This window comes from Cydia pomonella, chromosome 22 (assembly GCF_033807575.1).
Source record: "Cydia pomonella isolate Wapato2018A chromosome 22, ilCydPomo1, whole genome shotgun sequence".
NCBI classification, from domain to species: Eukaryota; Metazoa; Arthropoda; class Insecta; order Lepidoptera; family Tortricidae; genus Cydia; species Cydia pomonella.
This window is the reverse complement of record NC_084724.1, coordinates 8,377,370-8,391,612: the sequence shown is the minus strand read 5'-3', so window position 1 is coordinate 8,391,612 and position 14,243 is coordinate 8,377,370. Positions and strand designations below refer to the sequence as shown.

Here is a 14,243-nt window from a genome sequence, read left to right as displayed (position 1 = left end):
CCGGTACTCATTAAATGTGTGATGAGCACAGATATTTGTTCCTGAGTCATGAACGTTTTCTAAGTATTTGTATATTAATATCGTAGTCTGAACACCCACAACACAAGCCTTCTTGCCTTACCGTGGGACTTAATAGTAAATTTGTGTAAGAATGTCCCTATAATATTTCTTTATTTATTTTTGCATTTAAGTACAATAAGTAGACTAATCAATCTTACAGCACTTTAAAAAGTTTTTATAGTAATTTTTTTTTATAATTTGTGAATGCTTAAGGTTATATATAGTAGGTACATGGTTGGCAACGAGTATTCCGACCACTGTGACTTTAAAGGTGGTTGGCAACCAATTTACCGCTACCAAGGGCAGAGCACGTCGTCGGAAGCTTGGCTTTGCTTTTAGGTATTAAAGGACACGTTAATCGGGCAGTGATGTACCAATCTTCCGGAATCTGCTCGTCTGCTCTCTGATTGTGCGCGGTGCTGACACGGCGCCGTCAACAAAGACCATTGTCTCCTCGTAATCCGTGTTTGAAAACACGCACCCTTCCACGTTGACGCTTTTTATTTTGATTGATCTTTTGCTGCGCTGGTTTTTGCGTTGAGATTAGCGGGAAGCAAAGCGGAATTTTATCTTGTTTAGACGAAAGTGAAGGACCCGCGCATAATCGCCTTTTCATACTATCGTGTACTCCTCATTTACATAAGTAGTATTTATATTATATTAACATTTTTGAAAATATTTTAAAACGATTTGTTATTTATTTATTTAAACTTTATTGCACACATAAAGAAAAATGTACAAATGGCGAACTTAATGCCAAAAGGCATTCTCTACCAGTCAACCATTGGGTCAAACAGAGACATTTGTGTATGTTGGTGCAGGAAAAAATAATAACAAATAATAAGGAACAAATTAAACGTGAAGTCAAATAATATAAAAATATATATAAATAGTTAGTTTGTTGTATATCAATCACAGATATGTACCTAAGTTTGATTTTATTCGAATTTTTAATTATTATAAGAGTTAGAAGCATTTAAAAAATTGTATGAAATCTGTTTTTTCCTTCTAAGTAGAGCAGTCAAAACCGGTTTCTTTCTATGGCGGTGTCTATATTTACGTGGCACACCACCAGGCCGGCCGGCCGGCCGTCTCGTCGCTCGTCGAATAAACCTTTTAGGTTACAATAAAGTTCTTAAAACGTTTGTGTTCTTATATAAGTTCGGAGAGAAACCGAAATAAACCGGTTTTACCGGTATTTTATAAACCGGTTCTGACTCTTGCCTGATTGAACCGAGCGTTAGCGAACGTCTCTGTTTCAGCTTGGGCAAAAATGGTCACATTTCTCTACCGATTCTCGTGAATTTTGTGAGCAGGTTCGGTAGTTATAATTATTCTGCCGTCTTTTTTTTTCAAGTTTAAAATGGCAGAAGTCGGCATAAATAAGGGGCTCCCCGCGATTTTGATCGATTTTTGACTAGTGGTGACTCCTACATTTGCACTGTAGATAGAATTATAAGACAAACGGATATCGGTTCTTCAATCTTTTATCTCCATTCTGGTCTGCCGGATTTTGAAATAAATTAACACTTATTTTTATATATATATTTTAAGCAATGTCTTAAAAAACACACTTTTTTCGTTACTAGATTGCTGTGAAAGATTTTACATGTTCGAAATCTACACATTTGGGTTCATCTTTGATTTTAAACTAATTAACACAAAAGTTATGGCCAGTAAACCAGTTTTTTGGCCTAAAATTGTTCAACTTTGATGCCAAATATCTCGAAGACAGTTAACTTTGAAGTAAATATGGTATACCATATTGCTTACAGCCATTAATATGATAAGCTACAAAAAACATTAGACAACTAAGGGATTCAGATCGAAGGTCTTTGGCGTTAGGGACCCCCTTAAAACCATTGTGAGTTCGCTGTGATAATGAATGACTCAACGAAGTATTTACAATTTTTACATTTTTTAAGCTTATCGCGAGGTTTAAAGCTCACAGATCCACTAGTTTAGCTGCTCTTGAGTGTACCTATTCTACAATTAGGTATAACAAGTTAGCTTACTTTAGCAAAATGAAATAATAATTCCGTCATAGTCTTTATTTTCCCAGTTATTGTAAACAACGGGCGGCATGTCTATTGTATTATTCTATTTATACATAAACATCAATAATAAGTCAACACGATAGTTTACTCATTAGAAAACTCGCATTCCGTAACGTCTAAACAAGAATTTTATATAACAACATCTTTTATTATCTCATGGGTGTTTTTAATAACTTTATCATTAGAGTTGAACTCGTGTTGGCAACGACTAGACATAGGTACTTCAATGTTCATGTCAAATTTCATGTTATTTTAGAATTAGGTACATTTTGTGTGTTTTCAAACCTTTTTCCGAGTTTAAGAATTGAAAGAAGAATACCTTTTGAACCGCAAGAACACCTAAAGTCGTCGTTACTAGTCGTGCCCACAGCGCCAAGGACAAGTCTAGGTGTTATGGCGGACGCTGTCAAAGTAACCTTCACACTTTCAAGTAAGGTTTACATTAGCTCCTTTGCGCCCGGGAGCTTGGCGTTTGAGTGATGTTTGTGTTTATGACATAAAGCGTTCAAAGGCTTAAGGTACAATCGTGTAACCAACGAACCAGAATATCTATAGGTAGATGTCTGACCAGAGCTGAAAACGACCCTACGGGAATTGTGTCACGCGTCACAAGACGTTTGAAATATACGATTTTATTTCAGATAATAAAAACTTTTTTTAATAGCGGAAAATTGCGTATCGGGAAATATAAAGCGGGCGAGGTACCTATATTCATGAAATATCTTTTTAGAACTTGTATTTAGAGAACTTGTATGCGAGTTTCATTACAATGAGACATTTGATCGGTCGTCTTATTGGTTGTAACCTCAATAGTCCGCAATGTAACTAAAATATGAGTTCGCGCGCCGTCTAAATGAGCCCTTAGTGATATAAGGGTTAGAAAAGTTTCAATCATATGGACTGTATTTCGAAGTCAAAAATGAACTGAGAGCTTCGTCCCTTTCCAATGTACCTTTTCCAAAATATTAGAAGAAGAAAATATAAGAGGACACGCGTCAACTAAAGTTGCTACTAGTCTTAAATGGGCAACTGAACTTTAAAACGAAATACCTCAGTATAATGTCATAGATACTTATCTACTTAAATTTATGTAAATGCTTAACCCATGTATTAAAAAGCTGTAAGATATACTAAATATAAATCTGTTGAAGCTAAAGGCTTCTACAGACCTTGCAATAAGTGGCATACGATTTTAGAAAATTGTCTGCTGTATATACGCCCCTATGACGGGACTGGCACCAGTAATGGGATGGTACAGACAAATCCTTTAAAACAAGTATTTACCATCAGTTTTTAAACGCTGGCAACATTTTAGTTAGTTAGTTAGTTTAAAAATTAATGGCGTCATGAGCACAAAACCGTTGTTTTAATTTGTTAATAATATTAAAACCAATTGCACTATCTTTTATTAAATACATACAAAACATAAAGGTACGGTAGAAATATCAAAAATACTCCAAGTTTTCTCTTAAATCTCCCATGATTGGTGCCATTAACATAGGAGCGAGGAATCAACCGATCGATCAAATACCTCAATATATTGCAAATTGCATACCATTATCGATGACTTGTGTAGAGGCCGTAACTTTTTGCGTAGCTGAAGTTTTATTAAAAACACTATTATAATGCATTTAAATACCAACTTTGCTGTAGAAGATAGAGTTCGTAATAAGGATTCCCGCAAATGACGGACAACTCAAATAATTTCAAATGTTCCTCAAGTGATAAAGTATAGGTTTTATTGCACAATCATTTCAACTTTATGTGGTAAAGTCCGTTAATATCTTGCTTCTAATTGTCTGACACTGTACTTTAATATGTTGTAGTAGTTAGGTAGTTGTCGTTTAATTCTTCATTGTTTTAAATTAGCTTGGTAAATAGTTGTTTTAAGTTATTATTCGGCTCCTGTGGTTGGTTATAATATTATAATAGCCGCTATGTTGACGGCGACCGTACAAGTATATGTTACGGAAGGTAGAGGCAAGGAACAGAATCTCCATATACCAAAAAATGTCCGATTAAAAACCATAAATAGGTGGCGCTACAATACCTCTAGAATACTTGAGAAAAAATCTAATCATAGGCCGCGCACTTCACTTCGTCAATAACGCTTAGTCTCTTAGCTACTCTAGCGCTACTCTGGAGAGATTTGGAACTGTTATTTATAGCTGACAGCTGTCAGAGTGTCCAGCTGGACACTTTTGCAACAGTTCTGCCTAAGGAGATTCTGTTCCTTGCCTCTACCTTCTATAGTATATGTGTTACAGCTATCTAAACATTTTATTCGAATGGTTTTCATCAAGGGCACATGACATGAAAGAATTAGATAGAACGGGGAGGGCTCTGAGGACTTGTTCGGATTAATCCCTGCCGCTTCTTTTCGCCATCGCCCTACGCGACAACATTTCCATCCTCACCACTTAGATGGTTGGCAGTCCTCAACTGTGCGTTTCTCCAGAAACTTCCTGCCTCGCACAGCTAAACTATAGAATGAACTGTCGCCTGCGGTATTTCCGGACCGATACGACCTTCAAGAAAAGAGCGTACTATCTTAAAGGCCGGCAACGCACTTAAAACCCGTCTGGTGTTGCAGGTGTCCATGGGAGGCGGTAATCGCTTACCATCAGGTGATCCGTCTGCTCGTTTGCCTCCTGTATCATAACAAAAATAGATTATTACTCATTATTGACACAAATCAGTAAAAAGATACAGCGTAAGGCCCCGTAGGTTCGTGTTCTTCTCTCACTTTCACTGAGCGCAAGTGTGAGCGAGATGGATGTGCGTGCTCCGATATCGGACCGCGGATGTTTTTGAAATTTAATTTGTTGTTAGTTTTCAAAAAAGAAATGTGGCTGTAGTCCCTCGAAAATAAAATTGCATTTTTTGAAGCAATTATCATATTATTATCATTTGTGCCTAAAGTGCGTTTTAGATCTATGTTCGTGATTTTTTTCTTATCGAGCGAAAGTCAAAAAGAATGGATTCGAATCACTTCAGTGAAGAAAGAGAAAATTCTTAAGATTGCTAATTAAATTTTTTGCAAATTTAAAAAAAAAGCGGTACGATTTTTCTAAAACTCCCCTCTCCGAACTACGGCACCTTAATGAAAAATTCACAAGAAAACTAGACTATTTTTTTAAAGGACTCCAACCGAAACCTTAAGCGGTTAAAATTGCTCCGATAGAAAAAAACACGAAATCATGCCTAATTTTCATTTTTTTTTATTGTATATTATATCGTTACATTTGTTACTTGACAATCAAAATTAAATATTCTTCGCGATTTTTTTTATGCCAACTTTAACTTCTTACAAAACACTTACATTCGAAAAACATTACCAGCTATACTTCGTCAGTCGGGTTAAAAGGCGTCTTTATGATCTCCGTTCCCACCGTGGCGCCTTCGCGGAACGGATCGACTCAAGTTCCATACTGTTAGCAGTTATTTAGGAATTACTCATTTCTTAGGTAGTTAGTTTTGTAAATACTTATTTATGTAACTAATTAAAAGATGGGCATTTTAGAAAGTCTATTTGAAACACCGCAGTCAGAACTTGACAACTTATATCGTTTAGTTTAATTTGGACGCTTGGAGCACCTTCACTGAAAAAATATGATCTATCGAGCACCGTTAAATTGATTTTCATTAAGATTAACTGCTTTATACTCGTATAATATCAACAAATGTTTGAAAAACAGTAAAATACAAAACAGTAACGTTAACTGTTTCTAAGTATTGAATAAATCGGCCAAGAGCATATCGGGCCATGCTCAGAGTAGGGTTTCGTAGTTACTCTTCCGTCACAATAAGCTAAACTGGAGCTTAAAGTATAGTAGATTATTAACCAAGGGATGAACTGTGGATAGTACGTCTTTTTACTATGAAGGGGAAACTTTTTACGATAACCCAAAAACAGCTAAACTGATCATGTCCGCTATAGTTTTCATTTAATGTCTTTCTTCAGCTCTACTTTCACGATTTTTTTCATATTTTTTGACTTATGGTTCAAAAGTTAGATGGGTGGGGGGGACACATTTTTTTCTTTCGGAGCGAATATCTCCGAATATATTCACTTTATCAAAAAATGTTTGTTGAAGACCCCTATTAGTTTTGAAAGACCTTTCAAAGGATATCCCACAATGTACGGTTGAAGCATAAAAAAATGTCACCCCCACTTATTTGTTTTTACGTGTAGGGGAGCTACCCTAAAAAAAATATATTTAGATTTTATTCTACGACTTTGTCGGCTTTGTTGATTTATAATCCATGCCAAATTTCAGCTTTCTAGCACTAACGACCACGGAGCAAAGCCTCGGACAGATATCTAGTAATTCGTGAAAATTGTGCGAACGAATGTCTTTCACTCCTCTGGATTCGAAATGAAAAAGTATGGTGTATAACTTCGACGGGGAGACCATTTCAATCTCGGACTATTGACGCTCTGATTGTATTCGAACGTTAAAATATCTTAATTGTAATGGGTGCCATAAACCTACTATGGTTTTCTCTTATTGAAATAGTTTTCTTAGTATACATACAAAGAATTTCTTCATAAATATTATATAATCATAAATATTTCATTTGCTAGTATTTATATCGGCCACGGCATCGTTTGATGTAACTTCAGACGTATTAAATGATGCCACCCAAAGTTGGCTCCTATTTCACATGTATCTTATGACGTGTTCCTATTTCACATGTATCTTATTATTGCCCTATTATTTCTTGTATTCCACGGCACGTGCCGGACATTTGAAATAATTATTTCCAGTTTGTGTTGATACATATGAAAATTATACAGTTCAGTAGCCAGACACTGGGTGGGCGTTTTCTAAAATAAATATTCAAAACCTGATTCCTACAAATCTGGACTTTCTTAGGCTTATTCTACTAAAAAAACAAGTCCCGAAATGTCCGTTGTTACTTGTATGAGCGTGACGTAGTGGAAACTACAATTTACATACATTTTATTGTTGACATTTTTATATGTAACATTAAGATAAAATGGCGGTTTCCTCGCTCAAAGAATTAGTCTTGCAATACAGCGAGGAAATGCTGCCAGTATCTACGGCACCATGCCGCAGGGGTATATTTTTTAGTAATTTATTTTAAGTTTAGTATTATTTATTTTTAGATTCAGGTTTTAAGTTTTATAGTTTAATTATGTTTCATCTGATGTAATCAATATTTATTTTTACATTAAGATTGAATATGCTTGTGATTCTGAGTTGAAAAGAAACTAAAAATACCAGGATCTGTGAGAATCAGGTCTTCAATATTTTTTTTAGAAAACTCAGGTACGTAGATATTTTAACATAATATCTAACTTTAACATTTTTAGGGTTTTGTAGACAACGAGATACTATGCGCATAATATTACATATATTAATATATGGGGGTATTTTTTCCGCTTCCACCTCTTGATGTGGGGTGTCGTTTGATAGGACTCGGAAATGGCATGGTGTCTTGAATATAGTTGTGCCTTTGTCGAGAACGTTCTCCGCTTTTTTTTGAGAATATTTCCCATAGTAAGCGGAGAATATTCTCGAGAACGGCCCAACTCTAATCTTGAAACTATCATAGAACAAATTACTTCCAATAGGTACATAAATTCTACTTGATCTATTTTTAATTTCCTTGTATGTAAACAAATATATTTCATGGAAACACAGGCTTAAATATATCTAAACAAATAAATAAATAAATAAATATTATAGGACATTAGTACACAAATTGACTAAGTCCCACAGTAAGCTCAATAAGGCTTGTGTTGAGGGTACTTAGACAACGATATATATAATATATAAATATTTATAAATACTTAAATACATAGAAAACACCCATGACTCAGGAACAAATATCCATGCTCATCACACGAATAAATGCCCTTACCAGGATTTGAACCCGGGACCATCGGCTTCGTAGGCAGGGTCACTACCCACTAGGCCAAACTGGTCGTCAAACTAAACATAAAACTAAATTTAATCGCTAAACCTAAATGTATCTGAACTTAAATATAAATATGAACTAAATATGACTAAAATAATTACCTACCTACTAATATCAGCCGTTGCCGCGTTTGATTGCGATGAAAAACCCGGAGCGGGGCTCAATGCAGTTTTTTCCTTGTACATATTACAATTTCTCTCAACAAAAAATAGTACCAGAGATAGATAGATATATGTTATTTTAATCTTAATTTCAGGATATCGTTTTAAAATAAGAGCGTAGCTTCTATTGTATAGCGGCTAGGTTTGTGTGACTCAATTTTTTTACCTAGACATACACGATTTAAATATCATTAGATTGGTTAGACTAGAGGCGCCTGCCACCCGCGGGTCCAGTGTTAGGTGTCGGTATCCTGTTACCTTCCTGCGATCCGCCACGTTCGCGTTAACAGGCGCACTCGACACCCCATTTGGACATTTCAGATTCCATGTACAGATTCCCGTTGACGGAAGGTCGTAAGAGGTATTAGTGATAAGCGGATATTGATATCTGGCAATAGAACAGGGTATGTGTATCGCCAGCAAGGTTGATGTCAAGCATACAACATCACCGAAGGATTTACATTTGGTGTACAGTCAGCATCAAAAGTAGCAGATCAAACAAGGTTTCAAAAGTGTCTACCATTCTGACACAGCTTAACAAAATGTGCTGGTTATATATGTAGAACAATTAACACGGTAAAAGAAGTACTTTTGAATGTAAATTTTAGAGATTTATCTATATTTGGAAAAGTTATCTGGAATATCAGATACTTTTGGCGCGTTGTTTCATCCGCTACTATTGATGCTGACTGTACTTTTCTTATACTGACAGCAAGTTCAACAGCAAACTGCCGACAGGATTTACTTTTTAGTCCATTTTCTAAATCGACAACATATTCGAGATTTACGGCCCGATTCGAAGAATGAGATACGATAACGATAAGTTCTGGTTTACATATCGTTTGTATGTCGTATAATTGATAGAAGCAGCTCGAGTCGAGCAACCAATGTCACTTTGGCGTTAGAAATATCGTAGGTAGAGCTGTGATCCCAACAGCGGAATCGAAATAAACGTCAATTTAGACATGTCGTTTAGTTATCGGATCTTATAAACATCTTAAACGTGTCTTAATCATTCTTCGAATCGGGCCGTTATACATATATTGTGTATTGTCGAAGTAGTATAGATATGTAAAGTCATCATTTTGAATTTCTATCGATGGATTTCACCGATAACTTGCGAAAAACAACCGACCTAACCGGTTTTCGTTTGAATGTGTATTTTCACGATTTTTTTGATAAATAAATGACGTTCAAGAAATTTAAATATTTGCTACTTACATTTTCACCATAATTTCGTATTATCTACACTTAAATGGTTTTTTTTTAATTTACATACATCTATCTGTACGTAATAAGTTCTAAATCATCTAATTGCTTTCAGAGTTATATTATATTAAGCTGTTTTTTTTACTACGTCGGTGGCAAGTAACCATAGTCTCCGTAGCTTATGTACGCTAGCAAATTCAACTCCAGAGGAGTTACATGCGCGTTGCCGACTGGCAGGAACACAACACTATGAGTAGGGTCTAGTGTTATTTGGCTGCGGTTTTCTGTAAGGTGGAGGTACTTCCCCAGTTGGGCTCTGCTACATCTGGAATGACATCTGCTGTGCCCTACCACACAAAGCGAGATGACCTTCACAGTACCCATACCTCTCTTGTACTGCTGTTTTTGTATATCCCAATATTGCCAATACTACCTACGAGTAAAATTATAGTACAATTTTGTACTAAAAAGGTCAAATCGGTTGGACAATTAGGGACAGCTTTATCAAGTAGAGACGTCTGTAAACGATACTATAATTTATAAATTAAATTAACACACTTGTAACACCGGGTCAATCGCTCTTAATCAACTGCGCTACCGACCCTTATCAGAACAATTACAAGAAGCCATTTAGGGTTCTAGCTAAATTGGACATTCCATAGCGTAAGTATTGAATAACCAACTTAGCTAGGACCCTAAATGGCTTAACAATCGTGGAGCGTGATGGTTCCTTAAGGAATATTTAGGTTTAAAATTTAGGAATACGAGAGTCGTGCCAAGAGAATTTATATAGGTACTCAAAAATATAATGTTTAAAAATTCCAATCTGGTACCCGGTTACTCCATTTTGTAATATTAACTGGAAAAGTATCACACAAATTAGCATAGAGAATCTATTTGCATGATCCTCGTATCTACTTCGACATAGGTTCGTCAATGAATTTAATTTTACGAAGTTTATATGTGTCAATCATATTCCTTGACCTCCAATATACATATTCCAAAGTAATTTTTCTCTGACATTAAAACCATCCTCTTTTCCAGCATGATGGACTCCGGCGGCGCCATCGACTCCCCCCCAACCTACCATCGGAGCTACGAACAATACGTCCAAGGCGGCGTCGAAAACAGCACCGACTCCACCCAAGAACAACCTAGCCCTGAACTAGTCGTCTGGTCTACCTTACCCTACGGTCTGGACTACAGAACTCAATACGACTACAGACCTTATGAGACCAGAGACTATTCCCCCCAGCAATACGTTCGGGCGCCATTTGCAACGAAGATGGGGCAGTCGAAAGCGCTCAAGGAGGCTAGGATACGAAGACCAATGAACGCGTTCATGGTGTGGGCGAAGGTCGAGAGAAAGAAACTGGCTGATGAGAACCCGGATCTGCATAATGCGGATTTGAGTAAAATGCTAGGTGAGTTTTTTTCAATCAATCAATCAATCAAATCATTTATTTGTTAGAATACAGTCAAGTGGATGTTATCAAATACATTTCTTAGAACAGTGTATTCAGTCAGCTAACGGGCATACAAATCTTATATTCCTAAAAAAATTAATCTAATGTATAGGTACTACATTATACTAAATTTAATAACTATGCGGAATATGGTCAAAATATTCATTTAAAGAGTAAAAAGCATTTTGTAGTAAAACGTCCAATAAATGTTTCCTAAATACAGGCATTTCAGATTCTCTTATTGAATTGGGTAATTTATTATACAATTTGGGTGCCATACCATAAACACTTTTTGCACGCAGGGCTGTTTTTAATTGCTGATATGAGATTTTGTGTCGCTGCCGTGCACTATTATAAACAGGAAATTGATTAATATTTAATTTAACATACATAGCAATTTCAAAAATATATAAAAACGGTACAGTTAATACAGAGACACACACAAACACAGACACAGAGACACACACTCACACACAGGTACAGAGAGGTATGGGCACTGTGAATGTCATCTCGCTTTGTGTGCTAGGTCACAGCACAGCGGGTGTTATTCCAAATCTAGAGCAGAGCCCAACTGGGGCAGTACCTCCACCTTACAGAAAACCGCAGCCAAATAACACTAGACCCTACTCATAGTGTTGTGTTCCTGCCGGTGAGTAAGGTTGCCAGAGCTCAACGTGGGGGTGGGGGGGGGGGTTAGGGTCGGCAACGCCCATGTAGCTCCTCTGGAGTGTCAGGCGTACATAGGCCACGGAGACTGCTTACCATCAGGCGGGCCGTATGCTTGTTTGCCTCCGACGTAGTATAAAAAAAAAATTCAAATTAATAAAATATGGCTTGCATGATTCAGGTATCTTTAGTCCACAAGCAGAACGCAAACACTTCTTTTGAGCCTTAAAAACCAATTCCCGGTCGGTTGAGTTACCCCAGAACATGATACCATAACGCAATGTAACTATTACATATGCGTGATAGGCAGTAAGGATAAGGACCTCAGTCCGACTTACAATTTTATTTAAATTATGCAATGCATATGAAAAGCTATTTAATTATCAATTTTTAGTCCGTAAAGTTAACTTTGTACGGTTTTGAACAGCACGAAGTCACTTCACTTTTTTTTTCCTTTTTTCTTGAAAGGTTAAAATATAACTAAAAATTGCCCTTGGCATTTACTTAAAACCTTACCGCTTACCATTTAAAAATTAAGGATACAAAACAAGGACCGTACAAAAAACCCTAATACCATGAGTCAGCAATAAGTGGCAATCTTCTTTGGAACATATTTGTAATTCAAATCAACTGAACACCATCGGTTAGATTTAAATGTTAAATTTGAACCCTTTTTTATTACATTTTTAATTTTGTCTTTTAAAAATGAAAGACACATTTACAGTCAAGCGTTACATGGTGGGTCCTTGGTAGGAAAATGTAGAAAAAACCGGCTTGCCCATTTTAGTCTATTTTACACCCCTTGCATAATTTGAAGGATATGTGCCCCGAATGTCAACGTTTACGGTTGTGCGTTGTCTGTCAGTTTATGGAGTGTAATTTTTTAGGTGATATAAGTACATATATACATACTCGACATTACTCATAAATCAAAAATATAAAAAAAAGATCAGGTGTTCCATACTAAAACTCAATTGTATGAAGACCAGGTTTTTTTGTGTACTCCTGCTTAGTTATTTACTGTTTTAGTAAAAGTTGATCATAGCAATGAGTGCAAAAAGTTAAAGATTGTTTATTTTTCAAGTAGGTAGGCATATTACACGTCGCTTATGAACGTCAAAGAAAGCTACGCAGGCTCTAACCCTACACCTCTGACCCGAGAAGATTTAAATCCCCAATCCAATCGTGTACATATAACCTAAACATATCACTCAGTATATTTCGATATATATACTCGTAGAGGGTATGTCCAGAAGTTTTCCGTTCTCAGGGAACTCTAAAACCGTTAATTAAAAGTAAAACCTTATCATTGCGCCCTTATTTGGGAGGCGCTCAGAGTCGCATTCTGGAGCTACAAATAGCTGGCTAACAACTTCATTAAAAACATCTAGGTGCCAGTTTCATAAAAGTATAGAAGTTCTAGAGACTAGTAGATGATAGACTGTTAATCTTTATGTCTCAACATCGTGGATTTCTGACAACGTAGGCCGAAAGAGTCTTAACTACGTAACGTGCGCCTGGTAACGGGAGCGCTAGGATCCGTCGGTGTGTACCTACCTATACTCTGTATCTTTAGGTATTTGAATAAAAGTAAACAAAATCTACCCTCAAATGGTTCTTTCAGTCAGTTGAGGGTAGATGAAAACTTTACATAATGTAAGTTAAAGTCAGGTCGTTCAAAAACAGATTCGCGCGGTTTTGTATTTGGTTGGTTAACCAATAAATGTAATAACTACCCGAAAATGTACAAATTATTTGTTTACTTTTATATACCTAAAGATACAGAGTATAGCTATTGAAATATATAATTTAGTACGGAATTTAATGGCCATGTCAATCTGTGTCGTGTTGTTTAGCTAAGTGCACTAGAAGTCCTAGTCACGTGATATTAGTTTATAGACATCGCCAACCTAGCCAGTGATATGCTTCTGTCACCCCGTACACATTTATAGATCGTGTCATTCACGACGACGCGTGCCTTGACTCGTATTGTCATGTTATTAAAGGTTAGATTTGACAAATCTGCGCGTCATCGTGGATGACACGAACTATAGTCTTCGATAGGCGTTTCTCGATATCTTAGCTCCGGCCCAAGTGAGCCAAATTGAATGTCTGGTGTAGAATATGTCTTTGCTGGTTTTAGATCGGTATTTTTCATGAATTGGCATGCCGATAAAATTGCAGTCTATAGACAAGAACTTTTGTTTTATTTAAGTCTGTTGACGAATAAGTAAAAATAAGTTTTTTTTCCTTTACACATAGTTTATTATTCGTTCGCAAAAGAATAGAAAATATTTTTATTCGCAAACACAAAAACAGTCAATAGATATGTATGAAAGAGACCGTAGTAAAAATAAAGTGTCACGAAATGGCCGCATCTCACCATGTTGCTGGCAACTTCCAGCACTGATCTTCCGATGAGGTCTCATCAAGTAAGAAATAATTTTAGTGTAAAATAGCTAGTGATACATCCGAGGGATTTTTGCCAAATTTTAAACAGACGTTTATTTTCTGAGTCCTCGCATTGTCCCGGCATTTGGCCACAGCTCAAGGGAGCCCGTGGTCCGCTTGGCAACTAACACTAGTTTTAACGAAAGCGACTTCCATCTGATCTTCCAACCCAGAAGGTAAACTAGGCCTTATTGGGATTAGTCCAGTTTCCTCACGATGTTTTC

The 14,243-nt window shown here is 36.4% G+C and overlaps 1 protein-coding gene across 1 annotated transcript in view; it reads left to right on the top strand.

Annotated features, from left to right (window-relative positions):
• Positions 1-14,243, top strand: part of LOC133530152 (transcription factor Sox-17-alpha-A) — a 210,597-nt gene that overhangs the window by 77,552 nt on the left and 118,802 nt on the right. Inside the window, exon 3 of the mRNA XM_061868010.1 lies at positions 10,481-10,860. Coding sequence (XP_061723994.1) covers positions 10,481-10,860 — 380 coding nt within the window. The remainder of the gene's footprint in view (positions 1-10,480; positions 10,861-14,243) is intronic.